General features: G+C 38.7%; 2 protein-coding genes across 3 annotated transcripts; one reads left to right on the forward strand and one right to left on the reverse strand.

The window, feature by feature from the left end:
• CHPT1 (choline phosphotransferase 1) lies at window positions 1-20,363 on the forward strand. 2 transcript variants are annotated; one of them, XM_088521640.1, is made up of 9 exons: window positions 1-260; window positions 8,569-8,716; window positions 9,776-9,917; window positions 12,734-12,818; window positions 14,426-14,557; window positions 14,982-15,140; window positions 15,933-16,058; window positions 16,517-16,627; window positions 19,998-20,363. In XM_088521640.1, exons 1-9 carry the CDS (start codon window positions 18-20, stop codon window positions 20,040-20,042), a joined length of 1,191 nt encoding a protein of 396 aa, XP_088377766.1. In that variant the 5' UTR covers window positions 1-17; the 3' UTR covers window positions 20,043-20,363. The 2 variants fall into 2 exon arrangements, with proteins under 2 accessions (XP_088377766.1, XP_088377768.1); XM_088521642.1 differs by lacking the exon at window positions 16,517-16,627.
• Window positions 20,024-27,345, reverse strand: SYCP3 (synaptonemal complex protein 3). Its single transcript, XM_010225910.2, has 8 exons — window positions 27,203-27,345; window positions 26,876-26,951; window positions 25,745-25,779; window positions 23,323-23,440; window positions 22,944-23,043; window positions 22,329-22,427; window positions 20,211-20,315; window positions 20,024-20,077 (listed from the first exon to the last, which is right to left on the reverse strand). The coding sequence occupies exons 1-8, from the start codon at window positions 27,330-27,332 to the stop codon at window positions 20,024-20,026; spliced, it is 717 nt and encodes a 238-aa protein (XP_010224212.2). The 5' UTR covers window positions 27,333-27,345.

Consider the following 27,345-nt stretch of genomic DNA (forward strand, 5'->3'; position numbering starts at 1 on the left):
GCCGGGCGGCGGGCGGCATGGCGGGGCCCTGGGCTCTGCCGGCGCCGCTCAGCCCGGCGCAGCTCAAGCGGCTGGAGCAGCACCGCTACAGCGCGGCGGGGCGCTCGCTGCTCGAGCCCTCGCTGCAGCCCTACTGGGCCTGGCTGGTGGAGCAGCTCCCGCTCTGGCTCGCCCCCAACGCCATCACCCTGGGCGGCCTCCTGCTGAACTGCCTCGCCGCGCTGCCCCTCATCGCCTTCTGCCCCAGCGCTACCGAGCAGGTACCGGCGCGGCCCCGCTGCGGCCGCCCCCTGCCCTGCGCTGCCGCCCCTGCGCTCCCCCGGCGCCGCCGCGGCCGTTGCGGGTAGGCGGCGGTTGGCGCCCGCCCGCCGGGCGTTGCGGTCGTTGCCGCCTCCGCCGGGCAGTGGGCGGCTCCCGCCGTGGAGCGGAGGGACGAGGTTCTGCCCGTGCGGGAGCGGTGGCGGCTGCTCGGGGCGCCGCTGGCGCCCGGCGTTGCCCTTTGCCTGCCCAGGGGCGGGCTGACAGGGCCAAAAAGAAGCCAGAGAAAAGAGAACATCCCCAAACGCTTTCCGAGGTGGTCGGTGGAGGTTAAGGTGTCCCCTTGACCACCTAACACCCGGCGCTTCACTGCCACCATCACCTCCCCTTCCCAGCCTCCAAATCCGTCATCCACTGAGGTCTCCTTGGGATGAGACCTCCTGCAATGTAGGGGGTGGCTGGGACCCTGATGACAACCTCATCTGCAGAGATGGTTTTTCTTTTGATTACTGTTAGTAAATAACTTTGCTTTGGTTGCACATTCCTACTGGAAGAGTGCCCTTTGTCTCTCCAGCAGCTTCACCCTTCACGTTAGCAGAGGGGCGTTTGTGGCGGTAACCCCGTCGAGGAGCTGGTTCAGGTCCATTGTGGCTTTGCCTGGACCTGACACGGCTCCTTCCTTGCTGCAGGCCTTGGGAAGAGCAAGATGCTGTCCACCCACTGGCCTTTTTGCGTACAAAATGCTCACAGAGCTCCTGCATCCATCCAGTTTACCCTTACAGTGTAGAAATAACTGGCTTTGTGTCTAGATGTACATTTTAGATTGATTTTTTTTTTCCGCCCTCAAGAAAAGAAGGCAGAAAGCAGTTTATAGTTATTTTTTATTTGTAGACCCTTATACACAAAGAAATTGTTTGTATTGTTGACATCGAGGAGAATTACTCCTTTTGTGGTGGTTTATAGTGAGATTTAGAAATCTTACTTTGTTTGCTGTTCGTTTGCTAATTGCAGAAGCTGAATTTAGTAACCACTACAGTCTGGGCCAGATTTCCCTGTTCAGGATGGCCACTGTAAATATATTGTATGGTGCCTGATTTTTTCGTCCTATTATTTTGCCCTTTGGCTGTAGGTTGAATCTTCATTGGCCCTCTCCTGTGAGTCTAGCTTTGACTTTTTCTTGCCATATTGATTAGGCCATTGTTAATCTCTCTTATTTAATAAATCATCACACTTAAAGTGTCATGTGTCTGGATAGGCGTTTTTAAAAAGCCCAAAGTGCTGCCACACTGCTAGGTGCTGTGTGTTCCATTGCAATGTCCTTTTGTGTGCTTTTGGCTTGGAATACGTAGGCTGGAAGGGGTAGGAGGAAAGTGGAGCTGGAAACAGTGTTGAAGTTGATGAAACCCTGGACCGAACGAGTAGGGCAGTGCATTTCAGCATTGCACCTCTCTAGCCCCTGCTAAGCCTCTTTAGTCCATACCACACTTCTCCAGTCTGTTTATGAACAGGCCTTGATTATCAAATACTGTGGACTAACCAAGACTTGCAGTCTTGGTGGAAGTGTGGGAGCACTGGGCAGAAGATTTAAGCAAGGTAACAGGGAGGTATCTCTTTTTTTTTTTTTAGGAGTTGGTTTGTGTGGGTGTAAACTGACCTCTTTTAACAATTGTGTATTGAAGAACACTTTAATCTTGATACCTGTATAAGCCATCCAAAACAAAAGGCTGGTAAATCTTGCTAACACAAGTCACACCAGGTCAGACCTGAGAGCCACCCACCTCAGGCTCCCTCTTGAGAGCAGCTGGCAGCAGATGCTTAGGAAAGAGCACGAGAAAAGGAGTCTTTTCCTTATATATCCTCCCAGACAGCAGTTTCCTGGGGCAGTTTTTTTTTTCTCGGGGTATTTGTTACAGCAAGAACTGAGGAAGCCCGTCATATATATTCCCAATCATGATTTTTGCTTATTGACCTCAGTGTGACAGTTGGTCCATTTTGTCTTATTGCAGTAAGTTTCACAGTTTAATGATACTTTCTCCATTATGCAATGCAATTATTTCCTACCAGTACCCAGTGTTCCCTTGTTCTCTTACTATGTAGCCATTATTTCCTTATGTTTTTTTTTTTTCTCACAGTCATTGTGCATTAAAAGTCAGTTTGTTACCGACTAGCACGACATGTTTTAACTTCCATAAAATATTGTCTGCTCTAGTAAAGTCTCCCTGCCTGCAAGGACCGTGGTTTGTGTCCCTGCCTTCTCTAAATGCACGTCGCCATAAGCCGCCTTATCTTGCCCTAAGCCCGGGCTGGCCGCACCCCTCAAGCAGTGCTGGCGCTGCAGGCTGCGTGTGCAGGTTTTTATAGCATGTTTGTTCCAGTTGGCTCTCTGATTGTGTAACTCTTAAAACTACAGAAATAACATATGGAGACTAGTATGTTGAGTAGGGTGATAGGATGGACATACCCCATGCAGGACAGGAAAGGGGCAGGTAACAACGTCTACTTCACTGTGATTGCAGTGATGGTGGGATCCTTTTTTTTCTTCCTCGTTCCTTTTCTCACCATCCAGAAATATTTAGGTATTTAAAATTTTGCTGACTTTTGAGTATGAGCAGTGCATATTTGGTGCCTTAGATTAGGATTTTTCCCCACCATTTGATAGTGAGCTGTTTGTTTTGCTGAGAAAAATGTTCTACCACAAAGTGACTTCTCTGAAGTAGCTACAGTTATTTCCCTAGGGTTTGACACACAAGTCTCTTAGACGCCTTCCTGTTCTGGGCAAAACTGACTTCCTTTTTTTTTTTTTTTTCCCCTCTCTTGCATCAACACCAAGGTGAAAACTGAGTAAATATAATTTTCCTTTCAGAGGAGGGAAATGAAGCTCTGATTGTGCTGCCTTTGTAGTTGCTAATGGAGAGGCCTAGCTTCAGCAATCCTTAGAGCCTAGGCACAGGTTTTTATATAAAAATAGCACAAGAAGCTAGAATTTTAGGATAGACATTTATGGTAACAGTAACTATGGCTTAGTTTTCTCATATATATATATATATATATGTAGAATATATAAATATATAGTATGTATTCAAACTATATATAGTGTGCGTGTGTATAAATATATGAAAACTTCCAGCAGTTATAATATGCTTTAAGCAATGTGGACTGTAATAGTCCAAGTAAGATTTATGCATGCCTTGTTTGGAGGGCTTATGGCCTTTATTTCTACTATCTGAAATTGCACGTTAATAGGTCCCTGGGGTTAGAGAAGGGCAGGAAGAAAAAAGAGTACATCACAGATTTGCAGTTTGAGTGTGGCAAGAGGGGGTAGAAGCTGTAGAAAGCAGAGCCACAGAGGCGAAAGAGGGCTGGGATGCCCTTCTGGGTGCCTTTCTGGAGTTGCATTAAAACAACATTGAGGCGCATTTATAGGAGGACACCAGCCCTTGGTGAAATATGCTATCAGGAAAGTCATATATCTGACGATACCAAAAAGGGAAGATGTGGATGGCTCCTGATAGACCTATTATTAAGGGAAAGAAAGGTTTAGACTAAAGGGTTACACTAAAGAGGGATTGTTTGACATTTTTTTTTTTCAATAAGAGAAATGAAAGGAAGAGGCTGACAGGATGTTCTGTAAATGCCAAGTGTGCAGCTGACCCTTGTGCCGGAGAAAATAAGGAAGCAGAGAAGGTGGGATGTAGCAGTTGGTGTGAGTTAGGGTGTAGGGGGTGTGAAGGAAAAAGCATTAAACTCCTGGCGTGGTAGAGGGAAAGGTGTGAAACACTGAGCTGAGGGCAAAGTGCATCTGCACAGTACTCCCAAACGAAGACTGGAGCGCCCTGATACTGAATGGGGAAAGGGGGTGTTTAGCCTAAGGCAAGACAGTGAAGGTTCAGGCAGCCCTGGGAAAAATATCATGGTTGTGTGGTTGGATTGAGGGGCCTCGATCATAACTAAATATGGTAATGGAGAGGCCTGAATCTTTAAACATGGCATAAGCATTGGCTGTTGAACTCTCAGGGCATAAGTGATTTTATGAGGGTATCTCATCTCTTGCAGCTGCATGCTCCTCTGTGTTTTGACCTCACAAGAGCAGAGGGATAAGGACCTCTGTTCAATCTACACTTTCTCCTGAAGGAGAAGCAGAAGGCAACTGACGGGCAGAGGTGGAATGCAAGTAGCCTTTAGTAGACTTGGCCTGTGTAAAACCTTAAATTTACAGAATTCTAGGGCTGTGTAATCTTTCATGCGTCCTGTTTAATTGAAGAGAAGCTGTCTCTTCCAGGGTTTGTGCTCCTCTCGTTCTGTTAGAATAGCATCCAGCTCTGGCCAAACAGTATCTTTGCTTGGACAGGATGTAACTTTGGGCAGAGGTAATAAACACCTCATCAGTGAAGAGCTGATGATTATTGGGAGCCTCCTGATGACCTTCTGTTGAGTCTATGAGCTGTGTCAGCATTCCCAAATGCTCCCACCTCTCCAATTTGCAAACTGCTTGGGTCTGGCGTGGGAGGCTGGGAGGGGACATCCCTGATGGAAGGCGAGGCGTGTGAAGAGGGGAAGGCAGCTGTAGCTGTTCTGAGCAGAGAGTATTAGGAGCTGTGGAAGCCCTTGTGCACTTTTGAGATTTGGAGAACTCATTCCAATAAAAACAAGACTGTTCAAGCTGTTAAAAGTGCAGTCGATATCTAACTTGCAATAGGCAAAGGTAATTTGCTTTGAACTGATAGCCTAGGGGAGAAATGCTGCAGAGTCTGTTTCTAATTCCTCAGTGGGTCAGACACCTGTCTTGGTATTCTTCCACATCCATGGATCTACTTCCCATCCCCACAAGTACAGGGATACAGAGATATTCATTAGGGATGTCAGAACGTACAGATAATAGGCATTAGGTGGAGGATGAAAACTGCCCCACTCTTGCCGTGTTGTCAAGGAGCAGAGCTTTCTTGGTTGGGGATCTGAGGGGACACTTTTGCTTTGACTTGTCCCAACAGGAACTACCACAAACATTAACTGAATCAGTAGAGTTAATGATAAAACTCCTAACTTGCAACTGGAAAAGAGCCACCATCAAAAGTCTTAAGATATAATCGAAGTGTGATATTTAAAGCTGGCTTGCTTTTTACATTTAACACATCACACTTGTTTTGAGATAAAGTAAACTTAAATAACATTATCTTAAAGAAGAATATTTATATAATGTACTGTGGCATTATGGAAGCTTACATAAACGGCCTGCAGAAACCACCAGGCAAACCTTTGGTATTGATTAGAAGTGAGCTGTATTTCACAGGAATTTCATTTGAGAAGATGGTGACAATACCAAGTATACAGCACAGCAGTGAGGAGGAATTAGTAGCATTAGAGGTAGTGATGAAAAAGTGACATAGGTTTCTGTCACTGACTAGTGTTTCAGTTATGGAGATGATGCAGTCAGAAATAAGAGCCTGCCCACGCACGGGTGTTTTACTTAATTGGTGGCTTGTGTGACACTGCGTGGGGGCCTGCGGAGAGGGTAAGGGAGGCTGTGAGCATATTGCTTCTGTCAGTGATACATGGAACCAGGTGACTCTGAAAAGCTCGCTAACATCTATTTCAGTTAGAGGAAGGTGATTGCAAAAAGAGGGGATTTAATGTGGCCTGGGCAGAATTGCCAGATGTCTTGGCAGTCCCTTAATTTTAGAAAATACTCACATCTCTAAAGCTACTTTTTCATAATTTGTAGAAGTATGTCACAGTAACTTCACCTCACAAAACATTGTGAATTATCTTTGTGGCATTTCCAAATGACATCAGTGATAAAATAGGAAAGATAATTTAAAATTATTATAGTATGACAATGAAACTATTGGTTTCTCTTGATTTTCTGCTTATAAAGCTTAATTCATAAATCTGTCAGGAGCAAGTTTGGCTGACAGTAACAATGTCAATATAACAAAGCTATTATGAAAAGCCACTATACCGACTGTGGATTATGTCACAATGATTGATCTTGGCTTTAGCAGGGTCCTGGTTATTATTTTACGTCCTGATATGTCTGTCTTATGGCTGTCACTTGTGTATTCTGGCAACATCAAGAGCAAGGCTGGTGGCTGACATGCAGAACCGTCTTCCAGCTTGTACAGTTCTCTGGTTTACAAAGTAAGAGTGGCAATAGACACCTGCTGGTGTTGATAGGTTCTGCCTTTTTGCCCTTATTTGGGGGAAAGAAAATTTTTCTAAACGAAGATTAAGAATTTATGTCCATTTTCCTGGTTTAGCCTTCTTCCCTTCCTTCCTCCTAGATAAAATTCTTCCAGTTTAACACAGTATCAAGTGAGAAGAAACCTAAATAACTTGACTGGTTGCCAAGCTCTTCTCAGTGGTAGCCAGTGATAGGACAAGGGGTAATGGGTGTAAGTTGGAACACACGAAGTTCCACCTCTATATGGGGAAGCACTTTCTTGTGAAGGTGACAGAGCCCTGGAACAGGCTGCCCAGAGAGGTTGTGGAGTCTGTTTCCCTGGAGATCTTCCAAACCCGCCTGGTTGCCACCCTGTGCCACGTGCTGTAGGTGTTCCTGCTGGAGCAGAGCGTGGCGGGGTTGGACTAGATGATCTCCAGAGGTCCCTTCCAATTTCAACCATTCTATGATTCTGTGTGACTAACTCCATTGGTACTTGGCATGGGATTTTCAGTTTGTGATTTCCTTTTCATTTATTTATTTAGTGACACCACTATGTTAAATGTCAAATGAAATGGAAGTATTTGCTTGTAGTCATTATCTGCAGGCTTTTCTTTGATTCCTTGGAAGAAGGGAAGTTATGCTTGGTAACTTTTCTAGGTCTCAATGAAGATACAAATCTGGATTTCTTATAGCCAGAGTCCCTACTACTTTGAATGTCTGTTGCTTCAAAGCTGGACAAAGCAGCATACAACTTGACTTTATACTGATTCTGGTTATTAATAAAATCATAGAGCTGATGACAACATTGTTTACATATTAAAAGCACCAAATTAGGTGATACATGGTCTATCAGCCACCCCTCAATACGCGAGAAAGGAAAGCATGGTCGTTCTTGGGAAGAATGTGTCTTTTCATTTAACGTGAGGAATACTTTTTTAAACTCAAGTCAGTGAGTATAATGATGAGAAGAAAAAAGGGCTGGGAAAGCAGCTCACCCCACTTGTGTTCTTAATGCTGCCTTGCAAGATACCCTGTCCTTTCATATGAAGGATCACAACTGATTTGCAGCTGCCATTTTTCCTTTTTTTCCCAGTAGTGACGCTGGGTTTATGAGTATGTGGACAAATTGCATGGGTTTCTAAGTGTGTTCTTATCTATAGGCTCCCTGAGACTTGATCTATTGTCTAAACAGACTAGTTTTTACTGGACCTGTTTGCACTGCAAGAGAGCAATTGCAGAGGTCTGGAGCCACAGGCCATTACCTGGGAGTGGAAAAGACTTGAGCTTTGTGGCTGCCTATGGCTGTTAACATATTTACCTGCAAGCTGCTTCCAACATTTATACCTAACTCCGCTCTCCTCATGAACAGCAGTTCTAAAGGCTAATATTAGTGATAATAATGGTTGTAATTCACTTGGGTCAAGAATGTGGCTCATCGTTTGTGTAAAAAGTAGGATTTTAGTAAAATACTTCCTGGACAAAGACATGCTGACTTTGTGTGGGAAATGAATGGTTTTAGAAGGTTAGACAGCTTTTTTTGACCTGAAGACCAGTGTTAATGTAATTCACAGCTTGCTTTGCAATGCTAATAGCTAGTCTGCATTAGCTAGACAGTTGTTCTTTCATACTCGGTAAATAGTTTAAATTCTTCAAACTCTTCTCCAAGTACATATGCAGTCAATTTTTGTATGTTGGAAAAATCTCTTTACCTCAGAGCTGAAGCATTTATTTAGTAAAATGTGATGGATTTTTATGTCTATACATTATAAATTTGAGAAAATTGACTAATTCTTAATTATTGCTTTACCAGCATTTTATTTTTTAAAAAAGATTAATATTATACTCATAACACTTTTCAGCGTGAGGAATACAGGTAATTAGAATTACTTCAGTGTTAAGATGGAAAAATAACTCGGTCAATGCAGGAATGAGTGAGGTTTAGTAAATTTAGTATATCTAGAGTAATATGTTATATAAGATACTACAGTTTTAGAGAATAGCACAGAAAACTTGTTTTGTCCATTTACTATCTGCCGCATAGTACAATCCAGTATAATTCTGGGATAAAGTTTATTTTACCTTTAATGACATAGATTATTGGATAAAAAATGGAGAACTGCCTAGTGACACTGTGTATAACTCTCTTTCAGGCACCTTTTTGGGCATACATCCTGGGTGCATTAGGACTTTTTATCTACCAGTCTCTGGATGCCATTGATGGGAAGCAAGCCAGAAGAACAAACAGTAGCTCTCCCCTGGGAGAGCTCTTTGATCATGGCTGTGACTCTATTTCCACAGGTAGTCTTAACCTATTGTTACCCATCCTAGCTTTAAGAAAACTTGCCTGTTGTCAAGAGGAGCTGCTGAATCAGAGCACAGTTGAGGTTGGAAGGGTCCTCTGGAGATGTTGCCTTGTTCCCTTCTGTTAGGGTAGCTCTGCTGTCTCCTGGTTGCTGCAGCCTGGGCTGCCCCAGCCTTCATTTGTGACCAGTATCAGGATATTTAAAGCATATTTATTTATTACAAAGGATGTCATAAAGGATATTTGTCTGCTTTGGCAGATGTTGGGTAATGTGCACTCTGCCTTTACTTCTACGTGAAGAAGTACAAAGCTCTCTAAATAAGCTCAACGGGGAACAGAAAAGACTAGGAATCTCTAGGCAAACTTTTACTCTCTGTAGCTTGTGTTCTGCAGCAGGGCACAGGCAATACTAGTAAAGGATTCAAGTTCCTAAAAGATTGCTATTTCTGCATGAAGTTAAGAGTTCCACCTTATGAGCCAGGTAACAAAAAAATCAACTTGTAACTAGGATAGGGTGTTAGGAGGAGGATTTATTTGTGTTCCTTAGGAGAATGGTTAAATATATATGTGTGTGTGTATGTATGTATATATATATATATATATATACATATATATATATTTAGAGCTCATAAAGAGTAGTTTTACCTTCCAGTGGTCATCTGCTATCCCAATAGCAATATGTAAGCTTCTGTTGTAGCTTCATGGCTACAGCATTTGCCCTGGGAGTTGTTGTGTGCTTTGCATCTGCGATTCCTGGAGCAGTGCTAACCACCAGAACCACCAGCATCTAGATGGGCCTGGCTGGTCCCCAGGTAGCAAAGAGCAGGAGGTCCCAGGGCCAGGGGAAGAGAGAATGACTTGAGGCTGGGGCCCTCACTTGGAAGCAATCCAGTGTTTTGGTCTCTCCTGCCAGGACTGGTGGTCTCTGGTGTTAGCTACTAAAACAGCAGGGATGTAATTTCTTCATTACAGTGATTAAAAATGCCTTGTAATTTTATTTTCTTAGCTGCAAGCAAAGAGGGTTTTTGACTAACATGTTCATTTTTACTTTTCAGTTTTTGTTGTCCTGGGATCCTGCATAGCAATTCGACTAGGAACAAATCCTGACTGGTTGTTTTTCTGTTGTTTTGTGGGACTGTTCATGTTCTATTCTGCTCATTGGCAGACATATGTATCAGGCATGTTAAGGTTTGGAAAGTAAGTACATATCTTTAGAACTACATGTGACTTAATCTTGGAGACTGCTTCAGTTTCCTTTCTTCCTTTTTTTTTTTTCCTGCTTTCTCCTCCTCCTCTCCTTATCTCCCCACCCCCAGCTGACTTCTGTATTACCTAGTAAAGAATCTGCATTATACTGAGTAGAGGACTTGTGCTCTTAGCAGCTGATTTTAGCCACATATGCTTAATTTGCATGTATTATGACTTTTTTTTTTTTTGTCTGCGGAATCACTTGCAAGCAGCAATCACTACACAAGCAGCGTGCAGGCTCGAACTGGAGCTCTCTTTGCCCTCAGGGACTGTAAACATGTGCCCTGTGTGGGAGTAACAACAGGGCAAGCATCTACTCTACCTCTCTTCATAGTCTCCCAGCCGCCAGGTTCAGCCAAAGAGAATCTGAACCACACAGATTTTTTTAAGAGAAATTCCCCTGATAATGGATTTCTCTTCCATTACTCTCCTCAAACTTTCTTAGAACAAACTCTTTTATCTATCACATCCTTTGGCAAAGAATTGCACAAAGCTGTGCCTAGTACATGTTCAATTACCCTAGGTTTATTTTTTTTCTATTATTATTATTATTTAATCTAGCTCATGTTACCTTTGATATCCTTTAGCTGACAGTTATATTGATTCTTGTAATGCCATTCATGACTTGCTAGAAATTTAGTCTGCTCCTCCCGAATTGTAGTGGGAGGAGGCCTTGACATTTGTGTGGAATAGGATGGGGAATGCTGGACCCTCCCACTGCTGTGGTGGTGCCTGACCATGATCTTATACTGTGTTTAAACAATGAGCTGCACTTTAATAATGATTTCTGAAAACAGAATAGTTTCTTCATTATGACTCTGATTTACAATTGTAAATCTCTCAGCTGGATGACTGGGGAAAGCTCAGTGACTTTCTAGGAAATAAATAAATTCTGTGTGTTCCATGTTTGCCTTTTGAAATAAATTAGACAAAACTTTTCTAAGAACTTCTGTTTAGTGAAAACAGGTCTTTTTTCAAGACTTGCAGGTCTGAGCTTTTTTTTTTTTTTTTTTTTTTTTTTTCTTCAGGGATGTCTTCTAAGTTATTCCTTTTTATTTCTCTTAAGTCTAGAGAGGAGAGTCTAAATGAAGTCTGTAGTTTACTGCTCTAACTATATGGATATCTAACATAGATGAAAGCTTTCATTGATGCTGTTCATCAACCAGCACCTCTGACTTCCAGAAGTCAAATAATGGGTGAGAGTCCTAGCACTGATCAGACCAAGGATCAGAACAAATGGGTCCTGTTGACTTGTGCTGGATTAGTAAAGGATACAAAAGATGGACTTTGGTGCCACCAACTGTCTGAGCCTCTGTGGAAACCTGAAATTCTAAATTTTGGTACATGTTTGCATGACATGTTTATTGTGCAACTGCAGCAGTGGCTAATATTCTGTAAAATGTTATCCCTGCTAGGGAGGGGAAGCCCACTCCCAGCAGCATGGTCCCATTTTCTGCCTGCATGGACTCTCGTTTGGCTTGGAGTCAACTCATTAAATAGACAGAAAATAGAAGTTTAAACTAAGCTGGTAAACCGAATTGGCTCACCCTGTGCTGTTGGTACTTATGTGATGATAAGTGAGGAGAAAAGCAGAAGAAGGAAATAACTGCCCATTCCAGTGGCTTTGAGTGATAAAGAGCAACAAGTCAAACTGTCTAGTTGCTGCTTAAATATTGGCTTTTCTAAGACTTAAGTTAGAAGCATGTGATGAAATGTAGCATATTTTTATCAGTTTTTCAGATGAAGGAAAAAAGATGATGCCCTCATTAAACGTGGGCATCAAATTAGATAAGAGTTGCTTCCTGATTGTCTTCAAACTGTTTGCACAGGAAACTAGTTTTATTGTAATAACAGTTTGTATAACAGTGGTTTAAATACCTTAAAAGAGCAAATCTATTCTGTTTAAGGAAATACTGTGTTTTAAATTTCATGGTTGGATCACAACTTCAGTACCAAGACCTGTTGCAGAATCTTCAGTAGTGCTTTTTTCAGTAGATGTTGGGCTTTTCTGCACTTTACAGGAAGTGTCAATTCCTTCTCCAGAGTTGAAGTATCTACATATTTGGATCTTCTCAAACTAAAATACTACAGTAATCAAAATAATTGAGACAGAGTGGGACTACCATGTCTGAGAGCAAAAGGGTAGAAACCAGATCCTAGATTTCAGAGAGCATGCAAGGCCACTTGTGTGCGTTAGGATTGTTATAGGAACATATCAGTTATATACTGTAGGCAATAGAGGACAGATGCTTGGCTATCCACTGACTCAATCTTCAAAATATTATCCTCATCTTCTGCAGGCAACATCTGTCATATTTTAATGTTTATATGGCTTAAATATCCCTTCTGTCCCAACCTGCTGTTCAGAGATCATGCTGTTATATGATATGCTATTAATGGAAAAGTTTGATTGCTTTTACTACAAACTTAATTTTCTAATTTTGATTTGATAATTACACAGCACCAAGTTTGTAAATTTGTTTAAAATTATCAAATACTTAACAGGTATTAATTAAAACTTTTTTCTCATATATATAATGTATATGTAACTGGCTGTATATAAAGCCACAGATGTAATCTTACATATTAACTAAGGCTATGTGCTTCTCTATAGACTGTCTTCCTTAGTCATGAAAAATCATATTCCATACACATCTCATGACTTGGGGACATAACTTAAAAGTAACTTATTTTTTAATTCCCTGCATAAAATACTTTTCCTTGAACTAGATCTTGCTTTTTTTTCCCATATTTTTCCTTCCTAGACTTGATGTAACTGAGGTTCAACTAGCCATAACAATGCTGCTTTTAATATCTGCCTGTGGAGGACCAGCAGTATGGGACTATAAGGTGTGTTGAGAATTCAGCTCCTTTATTTAGAGTTCCTATGGCATCTGAAGCTCTCCCTTGCAAGTAGCGTCAATACTTAATAGCTATCTAATCTGCTCTAGCTTACTGAGCAAATAGGGACTGTAGGTCATATTTACGTTGTAGTTACCTTTGATAAAATGCTGTGACTTCCTATGCATGAATGTAGAGCTGCGTAGAGGAAAAAAGACCCCATCTGCCGTATACAAACTTCTGATGTGCAACTAATATTCTGATCATGCTTAACTGTTAACAAATAGTTTTGGGGGATTTTCCCCCTTTGTATGCTTTATGTAAGACATATATTTCTGCTCAATTGAATGGTTTCTTATGGGATGCTTTATTTTAAAGTGTAAGGATTAAATGCTTTAATGAAACGATGGGATAAAGTTAGGACTTTATTTTGGGAGGAAGGGGTAAAGGAAACTATATTTACATGTCAGCTGAGATATACTAGATTTTTTTAAAACTTATGACAGAGCTGATTCTAGCCTTCTGGCTTCGAAAAATATTTTTAAATATATAAACATCTATATTTGAAGAAGTATTTTCTGTTCAAAAGCACTTCCCTGTCTCGGACTTTGATTCTGATTTTTAAAGACACACTTAAGTGGAAGGATTCAAAAATATATTAAACTAACATCATGATCATTTCTAGTCTATTTACTCAGAAATGTTTACTTCTATTTAGTCACAGGACATGAACCAGATGAAACCATTCTGTGGTTTTGATAACTGATGCAAATTAAATATAAATCACCAATAATTCAGACTAAGTCACTAGTTTATTTGACAATTTGGGCATATTTATCTAAACTTTTGTTTCTTTTCTGCATATCAAAAACACTTCTGTTGTTTTCCAGCGACTTATTTTCATGTTGGAAAACAAAGTTAGATTCATTTGACGTTAAACCCTAATGGATAATAATTGGGGTTTTGTTTCTGTCAGCATTAAAATCTGTGGTAGTTATGCTGTATCTCAAAACAATCTATATTCAAAACCTTATAGTCAGTGATTTCAATTGGTACTTTTGTTTGTTTTGTTTCCTTTAATCCTCTGCTGCCTTTGGAAGTTTCCTTGAAACTGCAATTGATTCTGAAAGGTAATTTTTTAATTACAGTTTCTGTCTGGATACTATTCTAAATGCAAAGATACAGCATACAAACAGCATGTACCAAAGCAAAAAGCAGGCAGATGGTGTTTGTGTTTCCTGTGGGTCCGTATTGGGTAACGCAGTGAAGTGTCCTTCTTTCCCTCCCATGCCTTGGTTATGCAGCAGTCTGTGTCAAGCTTTTGGTATGTAGTAAGAAGAATTTTTCACAAATATTGTGAGGACAAATACAGTAAAATCTGAGTTTCAAGACCAGAACTTAAATATTCAAAAGTGGAGTTTAAGCATTACTGACGAAATCCCTCATCTCCTTAGTAACGGAACTTAATTCCTGTACTGTCCTCTGGAACTTGTTCCCAGGAAAGCAGTAGGTCAGATAAAACAATTACTTAGTATATATTGGTAGCTTTTTAATGGGTGTTTAAAAATGCTCTGATTCTTTCTTTTTAACATCTTTCTCTTGCTGTTCTTGCTAAGGTCCCTTTGATAGGAGTAGATCTGAAGTTCTTGGTGGTTTTTGGAATACTGTCTGGAACAGCACTTTCTTGTTTCAATTACTTCCGTGTCATTTTTGGTGGTGGAGTTGGAAAAAATGGATCTACAATAGCAGTAAGTTGCTTTAAAAATCTGATTAGGCTTTGAATAATTTGTTGTCAGCGAAAAAATGTGACATTCAGGATTACCATAATGGTTCGAGCATTTAGCATGCTAGCATACAAACTACAAACATCCGTGTTATTTATTATATTCATTACTGAGTGCCAAAAGCAGAGGTTTAATTACTTGTCTTCTCTGCACCTATTACTAGATACCTATTGCCACAGGAGCAAGCAACAAATTTTTTTATAAAGTTGGATGTCACTGTAAAGTATGTGAATAGTATCAGCCTAGTGCTGATAAGAATAAAGAACTTTCCCTGACTTTTCAGCAATTCTAATTGTTTTTATTGAGTCAGAGTGGCAGTAAGTGTAAAATCTAGACTGTGTGGTGTCATTCAAGCTTTAGAATAATCTATTGTCCCTTTGTATTTCAGGGAACAAGTGTTCTTTCACCAGGCCTGAATATTGGACTACTTATTACACTGGCTATTATGATCTACAAAAAATCTACAACACAGCTGTTTGAAAAACATCCTTGCCTGTATGTTTTGACATTTGGATTTGTGAATGCTAAAATCTCACAAAAGTTAGTGGTAAGGAATTTCGTTTTGGTTCTAAACTTCTTAGCTAAGAACTACTTCATGTTTAAGATTTGCTTGTTTATATCAGCGGGTGCTGTGAAAGTTCTCCCGTGCTGCTCTGCCATTGTGTTACCAATTTCATAACAACCCCATACAATCTGTGAATACTGAATAGTGTTCACCTCAAGTAATACATGGGCATAGACACAACATGGGAAAAACAAGGGTGGGGAGGCTCTTCCAAATAGCTAAAATACACTGGGATGGATTAACTTCTTGAATGTTCTTGTGTAATACGCACAATTGAACAATCTAAAAAGTCCCAAAACACCAACAGTAGCAAAGCTGAAGCTGATCCACTAATTAATGAATGTGCATTGGGAAGGGAGAAGAGATGTGGTGGCAGACTTGTTGAGGTGCTCTTCACTTGATGCTTCTGGACTGCAAATAGCAGCAGTAAATAGAGCAGCTTTTAAACATGAAGTCCTTGTGAGAAGTTGAGATTCCTTTAAGAGACTTTGAGCATTTGGCAACTCAAATAGCTGGTGTCAGCTGATTGAAGTGTTGCATTTTGAATGGCATGGAAAGAGAAGTCGTTTAGCCCTTCAGCAAGAATCTGGCAGGGAGCAGTGGACTCTGAAGCTTTTGTCATACCCTTAGTCCTCTAGGGCCCCGGGCAACAGACTATTGAGAGAAAGGATATCATTTCTTCCCCTCCCCCCTCCCCCTTTTTTTTTTTTTAAATAAAGTGATAGTTTGCTGGTAGTTACAGTTAAGATAAAGTAGTGGTTTGGTTTTTAATAGGTGGCTCACATGACAAAAAGTGAAATCTCTCTTCAAGACACTGCATTTATTGGGCCAGGGCTTCTGTTTTTGGACCAGTACTTCAACAGTTTTGTTGATGAATATATTGTTCTGTGGATGGCATTGGTAAGCATTTTGTTTTACATTTGTCTTTTCATATGTAATGTACTTATAGGAATGAATTTGTCCCTATTATTCTGTTCCACTGCCAGGATTGCCAGGATAGCATGTAAACTTAGGCTTTTTGGGACAGACTGGCTTGCTTGCCTGGGAACAGAGATGTGAAAGTTTACATTTTACAGATCTTTCTTATAATTATGTCTTAACTCGGGTGGTTTAAAAATTATTCTACTAAATGTAGATTAAACTTTGCTTATTGGACTTCAGTTTTGCATATGTGTTTAATACTAATTTGCAGGGGATTTGAGGTTTCTTTGTTTTTCCCAGGCAAAGGAGATCAGTCTATATAAAATTCCTAAATTGTCTATCAAACCTTTCATGTTGGATAGAGCTGAATTTATAGTAGGGGCTATATTTTGAAAGGTACTTCTGCTTTTAACTTGTTCTATTTTGTTCTTTTTAAGTTCATATCCTTGTTTGATATGCTGAGATATGCCACTGGTGTATGCCTACAGATTGCTGCTCATCTTCATATACATGTCTTCAGAATTTCATCTCATCAAGCTCCTGAACAGGTTCAAAACCATAATGACTGATTAAATAGATCAAGGAGAAGAGGAGAAGCAGTTAGGGGAATGCTAAATGAAGCAGCCTCTCTTTTTGGGAAGACAGATTAAGCTTTTCAAAAAAACAGTCTGTGAGAGAGCTTGCTGTCTTAGGTTATTACCAGGTGTGATAATTACTAAATGCAGAGTCCTGCAGCTTCTGTAATTAATGCTTCCAAAGCAGGATGTATTTCCCCTGTGTTCTAATACTGAAGCTGTTACATAATATCATGAATACCACGTTCAAAACTTGCCTTCTGATAGGTAGCTTTAGTTCTGTACTGCTGTTCTGGTGCACGTAGACTACAACCCAAAGCGCTGCAAATCAAAGTTCTAAGAGGAGTTTCACTTTTCTGCAGGCCAAGTAACTAATACCTTCCTAACACTAGTTTCAAGAGTTGTCTTAGAACTGCTGTGAAGTGGTAGTCATAGGTATTGCTAAATCCAACACTGTATTATTAAGACTGGTAGAAGGAAGCATCTCTGAGGTAAAACTAATAGTTGATGTTGGTCCTGATGATTTTAGAAATATCTGGATGCAGGAACTGCAGATCAGGAAAATTCCTCTGTTTCCAGTACTGTTTTGAATGCCCTTAGTATTCATTCTCAAAGAGTATGTGCTACTGCTACTACATACAAACGTAGCTTGCATTTTCTTTCCAGGACAGTTTCTGGTTTTGTAGTCATACTAACTTTTTGCCTTGTTGTACAACACCAATAGCTAGAGTGTAAGTAGTTGAGGATGTTACCTTTACCTACCCTAACTTGTATGTGTGAAACTGCTCAAGAGTATGACTTAAGTTGATTGATAAACTTACATGACTGTGACTGTTTAACTGTGACAATACAACCCAGCCATATTTAATTTCCTCTGAGGCCTGTTTGCTCTCATTGTGTTAAATCATAAGGCTAAACTACTACGTCTGTACCTTATCCAAACAAAAGTGAAAGGAATGAAGACCTGATGTATAGAAACTGTCTAAAAGAATAAAAGTGAGGACCAGTATCACCCCCTCTCTTTCTTTAAGAACAGAGTAATCAGATAACATAATGTGCCTAGATTATGAACTGTTATGGACTATAAGGTTCTCTGCTACTTGTTTCTGTTGTCATTAGAGAAAAGCTGAATTCAAGTAGCTTATTATTAAAGTAGTTTATTTGTACCAGCAAATGGTGAATTGCAAACAAATATGCCCTAAAAGCTTAAAATCCTTTTAAAAAAAGGATATTAAACATGCATCCTCTAAAAAGCTGTTGAAGGTATGTATTCATTGCTTCCACTTGCTGGTTTGTAGCCAAGATGTGAATTCATAAAACCCTTCTTGAACCGTGCAATAAAGAATGCTATAACTTTTTCTTTTTTTTTAAGAAAAACTATTTGAGCTGCATAGCTGTTGCATGTTAGTTGAAAAAAAAAAAAAAAAAACTGCCCGAGATGTTCAAGGAACATCCACTGTGTTGTGTTTTCTGCTAAATTTGGGGGCAGGGAGAGGGGAATAACATTCATAGAAATTGTCTGCCTGCCCTGTTCCTGCATGAGAAGGCTAGGTTCATATACAGCAGGGCTAATTGTACCAGTTACTGCCCAAGGACTACCCTTGCAGGTGATTATTACAGACAAGGAGTTCAGTTCTCCTTTCCCAGTGAGTCTCTCCTGTTCAAATCAGGAAGACGGAGCATCTGCAAGTGGACTTAGCCTACAGCAAAGAGAAGAGAAAATAGTAAAGAGTAGGACAAGATGTAGGCATCTTCTTAAAGTGAGGGGGTTTGGTGTGTCAGAATACTGGAGAAAGGGGAGTCATGGAGTAGTATGTAGAAGTAGCTTGAAAAACAGAGTTGAGGTATCCAGACAGTAGGAAACTAATGCAGAGTCAGTCAAAAAAAAAACAACAACTAGGAAATACTAAAATATCATCACAATAAATACAAGGCAGAAATCTTAACTGTCCCTCATAGCTCATCTAATATCCTTAAAAGGCAGAAACAGAGTATCACAATTATAAAATATTGTAGTTATGTGATTACTCATTACATGTTCATGCTTTCTCAGACACTATTCTAGAAATACACATTCTCAGTTTTTGTTCGTTCCCCGAGTCTTAACAGCTCCATACTGGTTTCTTGCTCAACTTCCTTTGCATCCTAATAGTTGATTTTCTTCATGTAAGCTGTCATTAATCTGTCTTTCTAAACGGGGAACTCTCAGCAGATGATTCGATTCTGAACTATAAATGCTAGTATGTTATTGGGGAGAGAAGCTGGATGGACTGGATTTGAAATACTTTGTTAAGAAAACATCATGTCTGTGGTGAGGAGGGTACGTGGGGAGAGGTTGTAGTGAGGTGGAATCCAAGCATTAAATATTTTGGGTACCATCTAATATTCTAGTGTATGTACAGGCTTTCTATAGAAACAATTCTGTGTACACTAAGGTGGTGGTTTAAATGTTATCAGCTTCCTGTAATGTAATACGTGAAGGCTAAAGCATTTCTTCTTAAAACCTAGACCTTTCTAAATTGCTAGTCATTTGAAACTGCAAAAATAACTAGTCTGTCTTAAGGGTTGTAATAGCTTGCACCAAATATGAGCTGGATTATTTCAACAGAGATCTGCAAGGATTAAATACCCCCAAATGTGTTGTAGTATTTAATTATTATTATTTAAACAAATGTAATATAAAGCCATGACACTCAACTCCTAATTAAATTGAAGAATCTTGTCTTCTTGATGAGTTTAAGCAATTCCTAGTCTCCTACTGGTAGTAAACTATTACAAGGCATAGCACAGCAAAAGCCTAAAAGTTTTCCTTAATTTACCATAATATACACTATTTAGCACTCTCACATAAGATGTATCATATTTTAATGAGCTTTTATAACTGCTGACAGGTCAGGCTAAGTGTTGAAACTATGAAAATCATAAAATATCTGTAGCTTTGGAAAAATACTTCCATTTGCACCATGTACCTAAAAAGCCTAAAATTATTGTGCAAAAATCTGTGTAATGTGTTTTTCATAGATTGTGTCTGTGGTTTGCAATTTGGCATTACAAGCAGTGAAACAATTGAAGCAGTCTCATGCTAATGTGGAGGTGATTATGAAGTAGTTAAAGATTAATTGTGCAGAAAGTAAATAGTTTAGAGGTTGGTGGGTTTTTTTTGCTTGCTTGTTTTGTTTTTGTTTGAAAAAAAAAAATTTCAACTTACCACTACTCTATCTTACAGCATTATGAAACATGAGCTTAGAACAATCCATGAAACCATTTAATAGGAACTTTACAACGTTGACATCGTAACATACTTCTCTATGGCTAATGCCTATACTTGTATCATGTTACTTAGGTAAAAGTGGTTTCTCCATTGAGCCATCAGAATAACATGGACTGAAGAGACTTGCGAACAGTTGCCATCTCCTGCTGTTGCTGTTACAAGAAAAGGAGATAATACTGAACAAATGCCATACCCAACCTGATTCCCTGAGCTAATTAAATGAATACCAAATGACATTTTTATAGAATGTTCTATTTTTGCATTTAGCTGACATTTTATACTTACAGTGTCCATCATAATCTTCTTCTGCAACATAGCCATTTCTTTGCGAAGCTCACTTTGTGCACCAGCCAGAAGATTTTCGTTGCTCTTTTCCAGCTCTTCCATGCTCTGAAGTTATGGATAAACTTCATTTAACATTTAGACATCGAGGAGAAACAATTTTTTTAAAAGCCCCCACTATCCTTTATTCAAACTACAATTCAATTTTTATAGCGGTATTGGTCATTCACAAGTAAATTTTGTCAAGTGGCTGAAAGACAAAGTGCACAGGACTCCATAGTCCAGGCTCCTTTCCTATTTAAACAATAAATGCTGTGAAGGAAAATCTCCATCACTCAGCCTCTGTGAGGTCTCAGTTAGTATCCTGTACTTCCATCAAGATAAAAGTTTTTCAAAAAAAAGATAATACAGACAGTTGTCAGATATGATGGAGATACAGTTTAACTCTCAATTTAATCCACAACTTAATACAGTTGATGACAAATTTTGAGGCCACAAAAAAAAGAGAAATCTTCCTTTTACACAGTACTACTTGAATGAGCTAAGGTAAAGCTCACTGGTTATCTTTTCTTTCATATATAAGGTTATACCTAAGTTTGTTTTTATATGCTTAGCCATCTTTTTCTTGACACATATTTAAAGTAAACCTTATTTGAAGTTTGATTCCTAAATTTTGATTTCCTCTGAGGAGAAATCATAGCAATACTTGAACTTCACTTTAATTTTGCATCTTTGATGAAACTATTGTGATTATTTTCACATCTCTAATGTGCTGAGTAAACTTCAGCTATTTGAATGAAGAATTGCTCTGTTTCTAATTACTTTTCAAAGCTGCCTGACTTGAGGGGGAAAAAAAATCCTCATTCATAGCTAACTGAAATTTCGTACAAAAAGAAAAGGGGGGAGGGAACTAGGGGGGAAACGAATAGAAATTAAAGTTTTTATAGAAACTAAGACTTGAACCTCTTCTGCCTCTGCACTTCCTATAAAAACCCCATCTCTAATCATTTTTATCGAGTTTCAATTTCTAACAACTCAATTACAAGTAGTGTTGTGGGTCTTAGGCTTTTAGTTTTTAAATCCACGTTGTATCTTGGTTAGGAGGAAACAAAATTTTCACATGTCATCGGAAGCCCTTAAGCACCTTCACCTATAATCTGAAAATGGTCATTTACTGAAATGGTAGCTTAGAAAGAAGAATATATGTGTTTTAAAGTTATAAACTACCTCATATTTAGTGGGCTGACAATGCTTAACTGTGAAGCGTATGCTTAAACTATAACGTTCTGTATGCACCATCCAAAAAAACCCCCAACTGTTTGTAGAGACTGCCAGCAAAACCAGGAATTATGCATGAAGCAACAGGAAAGCCAAAACAGGATGGATTATATAGCCACCCAGCTAGACAGTTGCCCTATTTTCACCATAAATTGTTATTTCTTACTTTCTGATGGTATTCTTAGTGAATGTTTACTTTTAGGTTATAGAAAGGAAAATGTTTTCCAATCAGTATTTCTTAGGAACCAGGGGACTTAATAGACTTTAAAAGTGATACATTTAAGGGGTACTTCCCTTGCTGCAAGAAGGAGCAATAGCTAGAAAGATTAATGAAAGATGACTTTGCTTTGGTATCTGATTCTCATTATGGGGTATGCTACTGTAGCAGTCATATCAGAAGCACAGAATTACACTTTAAAATGGAATTTTCTAATAGATTGTGAAATCTCACTTCTTTAAATGTCAGTTTTCTTACCAAAAATTTAAGAGACAAGACAGAATCTTATTTATTTGACTAATGCATAACCTTTAAATTGGCACACAACTGGGTTCTATTTAGAAAGTATACTCTGAGGGCTAAGGTTAAATATTGAAAGAGATGAGCCTAGCAGATCCCTGTGAGAACCCATTCAACCCTGTCTTTTAAGTAGGGGCAAAGTATATGCAGGTCTGGAGAGAACAAGTCATGTTCTGAACAACAGGGAATGACACTAACAACACAATATGAAGATTCATGGAAGGCCGCTATTTTCCCCAAACTGGATTTCTACAGGCTGAATTAATTCAGCTTTAATAATTGATATGAGGAAAGATCATCTGCCTCCTAGGAAGAATGTGCTATACCTTTATGAACTGCTCATAGAGTTGCTTAATTGTCTTCAGTCTCTGACTTTGCACTACTCTTGCCTGTTGAAAAAGTTTCTGCTGCTGACGAAACATATTCTGAAAGAGAAGCAAAAAATTGTACTAGTTGGACAAAAAAACTGGACAGCAACACCGATGTCATTTGTGAGAATCATAATTCTGCCTTGGCTGGAAGTCTGGGTCTGTAATCTAGCTCTCTGCTGGGGAATCCTACAGCCACAAGGGGAAAGGCAGAGGAAGCAGCGTTACAGGCACCCAGCTGAGATCTATCTGCTTTTTCTCTTGTACTGGGGTTTGCCTCTCCTTTGCTAGCTCCAAGAGTGCTTCTGTGTGCCTGGGCTAATAATGGTGCAATTAGTACAAATATTGGCTTAGTACAATAAAGTACTACAGTCTTCACCTCTTCACTTTGCCATATATTCCAAAACCTAAATATTTATGGTTTGGAAGTCACCAAACCTGACATGTCACCAAACTGGGTGAATTTTTGAAGAGGTTTGTACTACATAAAATACTTATGCATTTCTGCACTCTTGGTGTCTGAGCAGCACTATTCTCTACTGGTGTAAAATACATACTACATTGCAAACTCACTGATAGCTTTTCTTCCTGTTCTTCTGCTTTCTGCACATCTATATCCCATTGCTGAAATAAAGTCAAGAACTGCTGGGAATACTCATGATTGAGCTTCTGCCTATAAACACAACAGTAAGTATTACAAACACAATGAAAAATGAGAAGAGAAACTAAAAGTCTACATATTTTTTTTCGTATCATAATAAAGGAGGTGGCATAGGTAATGCAAGATGGTATTTTGATATCTGGCCCTAACTGAATGCTGTATGTTTTGAAAAGCTGAACACACATAGACATACAAGTAGGATATAGTTTTTACATGGTCTTAGATAAAAGTATCTTATACCTGACACAAAAGGAAATTTGACTTCACATGTTTAAAAACTATGGATGTTACCTTTGCTCTTGCTGTGTTTTCCAAACATGTTCAATTTTCTGGTTACTGGTTTTCAGTGAGGCTTTAGTATACATTTCTAATCTTTTCCTTTTAGCTAGGAGAGCCTTGTTAATGTCAGCTGGATTAAGACAAAGAACATTTAGAAGTTATGTAGAGCAAGACACATGTGGTTTATTAAAGATGTTGATGCCCTTTGGAAAAGAGTGTGAGGTACACTGCAAGGGAGAAGAGCTACTGTGTTCTGCGCTCCTGGGTGCTCCTTTAAGGGTTTCTCTTTGCATGCTCTTAGAGGCACTGGTTTCGGCACTGCTTTCCTGAGTCTCCAGAGACCTAATGTGACTCCTGGCTTCTGGCACTGCCAGAGCTCCTTGCCTGGTCCCACCGAACCCCAAGGCAAGTCCTTCTGTGACTTGACTTTGCGTTCTCTTCTTTGGCTTTGGGCAGCACATCGTGTTTGCACAACTGTCCTGTCTGAATCCAGGCTAGCTGCAATTCTTCCATTATACATACATATATTTTATTTAATTCCTTATATGCTGAGTCTTGTGCTCTCCGACTCATTAAGATGATCCATGAGCTTCATCTCTACAGTCAGCACACAAGCATGCTTAAAACATCAGCAGCATTATCCGATCTGTTTATGCCCCACACCAATAGCACATAGTGCAATATTCCTTAAACATGGTACATGGGGATTTCACAGTATTTAATTTCTCTTTTATTCAAGGCTAGAGATATCCTGAGCAGAAAGGCATCCTGCTCCTTTTTCCTCCTTTTTTTTTTTCTAGAGTCCAACAACATTTTAGTTACACCATCAATATCCTCCTGAATTTAGCTGCATGACTGCACTACCAGCTCATAATTTCCAGTTTTTCATGTAATTTAGTTATGCCAATACTTTTTAAAATTTCTTTTCTCCTTATTAAGAAAAAAGCATTAGCCCAAGTGTTTTGGAGAAATACTCATTCAAATTACTTAAGATTTCAGAAATAAAGGAATTATGTGATCACTATCACTGTCAATATATTGAATGAATGAATGAATTACAAACTCTCATACTCCAGAGAGCCTGAGTATTTTTCTAAAAGTATTCAAATTAACATCAGTTAAAGGCTATCTCAATTTACATTTGGAAATTTAATAACTTAGCTCAGGTTTAATACATAAAGCAATTCTTTCCCTTTTTGCTGTAGGTATCAAGAAACATCTGCCAAAACTGATTAATTTGTTCAGGCATCTGCCACTGCTAATGCCAACATTATTTTTGAGCAGGCAGCATCCTTTCTCCACCTAATTAGTTTTTCTTCCCATCTTCAAGTCTTCAGTAAAAAGCAATTTTAGCTTATTATTCAACACTGAAATCCTCCTATCTAGACTGCTACCTCTATAACATCATTCTAATATTTGCCTTCACACCAAAGTCTCAATTCAGATTAAGGAATTCCGATTAAGGAATTCATTTCAAGCTCCTCTTTCACCTTCAGATCTACAGGCAAACAATGCCTGGGAATGATATTTACTCACACATGCAACAAAATTATCAACAAGCTACTAAGGAGGTAACACTCAGACATTTTCCTCTACTGCTTTTTACTTGTTACCTTGTCTCCAGATGTGCACTATAAATCCTTTGCCAGTGAAATGTGCCGTCTTGTTTTTTTTCTGAGCTGTCAGCTCTCTAGAATTCAACTGTATACTTGAAGTAAGGCTGCCTGAGGATTACACTTAGTGAAGGCTAAATTACAGGAATGCACACAAATACATGGTCAAATCTCTCTACAATCCTGGCCAAGTGACCACCATTATTTAACCTCATTCTCTACTAGAAAACTTGTAGTATTCTTCCTCACTACTGAAATTCCCTTCTGTTCTCAGTCCATTTTCTCTACTTTTCTGAAGGTAAAGATAACTAACCCATGCTGTATCATAACTATGTTCCACAACCTACAGCCATTCTTTGTCTAAGATTTTGAAGTATTTGTTCTACTTGGCCACTTCGCGTTCACATGCCTATACTTTCTCACTACACTCTTGCAGTCCGCAGTCTCTTCCACCTAACTCATTGTAACAAAAAGTTGAGAACCGCTAGCTCATACTGTACTCTTAATTATACTCACTGCCTCTTAAACCATGTCTTAAGAATCTTTATACATAAACACACAGATGTAAAATGTCAAATAGGATTGATAATGAAAAGCGCTAACGCATCTTTCTCCATTTGTAAGTCATCTACTTTTCTTCTGCTCTATTTAGATATATTATTGTTTGTTTTTTAACCTGGGGCATGGCTGTAGCCAATAATACAATGACTGGTCATTTTATTTAAATCTTGAAAGCTTATTTTTGTGAAAAAGAATTACTTCCAACTCTGCAAATTAATCATGAGTTATGTTTTCATTTATTACAATTTACATATACTTACCTCCAAATCGTTCCAACATATTCTGTACTTCACCCCTACAAAATATTATTTAAAAAAATTATTTGTCTGTTCTCTGCACAAATTACTTGAGAATAAGACTCGATGTTTATCTATAAAAAAATTCTTTAAAACTGTGTCTGCTTTTTTTTACATGCCTATTACCTACAAGCAATGATAGCACTGCTGCTGTTATACAAGATTTAAAAAAAAAAAAAAAAAAAAAACACTTTTACTCCTTTCCCCCTGCTGCAAGAGTTCACTTTTTAGACTTATTTGTATGGGTTTTTTTAAAAAAAAAAAAATTTACAGGAGTATATTAACTTACTCCCTATGAAAAACCTATTAAGGCTATGGATAATCCTGAGTGAGGAAGGATAGTAAATATGAAGGCTCATTTGACATACAGAAAAAAAAGCACAAAATATAATTGGAAGATCAAATGCAAAGAAGTCTAGCAAGCTTAGCATGACTGACACTGACACAGAAAAATCCAAGTCAAAAAAATACTAGGGCTGTTTCCATAGCAGTTTTAGATGAGTATACTGCTGCATAAAGCAGTGGTATAGTAACTGCCAATTAAAGAGAGAGCCACTATAGATAAAGTAAAAATATTTATCTTGTTTATGTGTCTTATTTTTTCCACAGTCTATTGCTTTATTTTTCATAAACTAGAAAAAAAATATCTTCAATGTAACGATCCTTAATCTTGTCTTAAAAAAAAAAACTTTATATTTTTTCACAATTTTTTTACACTGTTTACTTTTCAAGTAACGTTCCTTTTGGGTCATTTAAAATACTTTTTTAATAACATCAAATTACTAAAATCAGTGAAATAACAATATAGGATAAAACTTAAATCATCTTTTGAAAGAAACTGAATATGGAAAAAACTTGCAAATTCCTGTTTTTTCCAAGGGTGTTCAAAAGTGTCTACAAAGCTGCAGAATTGATTTGTTGGCAGAATTGAAAGGTTGGCTTTTCTTTCTCAACTACAGCAAATGTATTATGTTATCCTATTTTTTTGCTTGAATGAGATGTTAGGAGAGGAAAACAAGCATACTGAATAGCTAAAATTAATATCTATTTAAGACTTCGTGTTCATTTTGAAAAAAATGATATTCTAAAACTTACCCCACATCATCTGAAACCACATGAGGAGTCACCAAAGGTCTTTTCTTCCCATGTTTGTCCACCACTGGTGTTTCACCTTAATATAAATTTTAAAATAACAAAAACATACAATCTTATTCTAAAACACCACCTGCAAGTTTTAAGAGTTTTCTTCTCATCAATCACAACCATAGTAGGAGGCTGACAGAAATATTATGAAAAAATGTGTTTTATCAGGTGCAGAATTATCCTCATTTCTATTCATAGCCAGGAATATTATAAACTTAGTATCTTCCAAAAAAAAAAAAAAAAAGAAAAAAGAAAAGAAAATCTAGTTGGTATAAACACCTTCTCTAATATCTTCCTCAGATCCACTCAGATCTTTTCTTTCGTCTTGAAAGTCATAGGCAGGTATGGCTTGATCTTCCTGTGCTGCTTTACCAGCTTTTCCTTGATGCTTTCTTCCTGATGGTGCCATAGCAAGATTTTCT

Source organism: Tinamus guttatus, unplaced genomic scaffold (assembly GCF_059628265.1).
Source record: "Tinamus guttatus ecotype Peru unplaced genomic scaffold, ASM5962826v1 Tinamus_guttatus_pri_ptg000125l, whole genome shotgun sequence".
NCBI lineage: Eukaryota > Metazoa > Chordata > Aves > Tinamiformes > Tinamidae > Tinamus > Tinamus guttatus.

Bases quoted from the DNA above. Each gene is read 5' to 3' on its own strand.
- CHPT1 (XM_088521640.1), top strand. From the start codon at position 18: ATGGCGGGGCCCTGGGCTCTGCCGGCGCCGCTCAGCCCGGCGCAGCTC. The intron at 9,918-12,733 runs GTAAGTACATAT...TTTCCTTCCTAG, and splicing joins GGCATGTTAAGGTTTGGAAA to ACTTGATGTAACTGAGGTTC. The intron at 16,628-19,997 runs GTTCAAAACCAT...CATGTTACTTAG, and splicing joins CTCATCAAGCTCCTGAACAG to GTAAAAGTGGTTTCTCCATT.
- SYCP3 (XM_010225910.2), bottom strand. From the start codon at position 27,332: ATGGCACCATCAGGAAGAAAGCATCAAGGAAAAGCTGGTAAAGCAGCA. The intron at 22,428-22,943 runs GTGAGTTTGCAA...CTTCTCTTTCAG, and splicing joins AACAGGAAGAAAAGCTATCA to AATATGTTTCGTCAGCAGCA. The intron at 20,078-20,210 runs GTAAGTATAAAA...TTCTTGTAACAG, and splicing joins AGAAGATTATGATGGACACT to CAACAGCAGGAGATGGCAAC.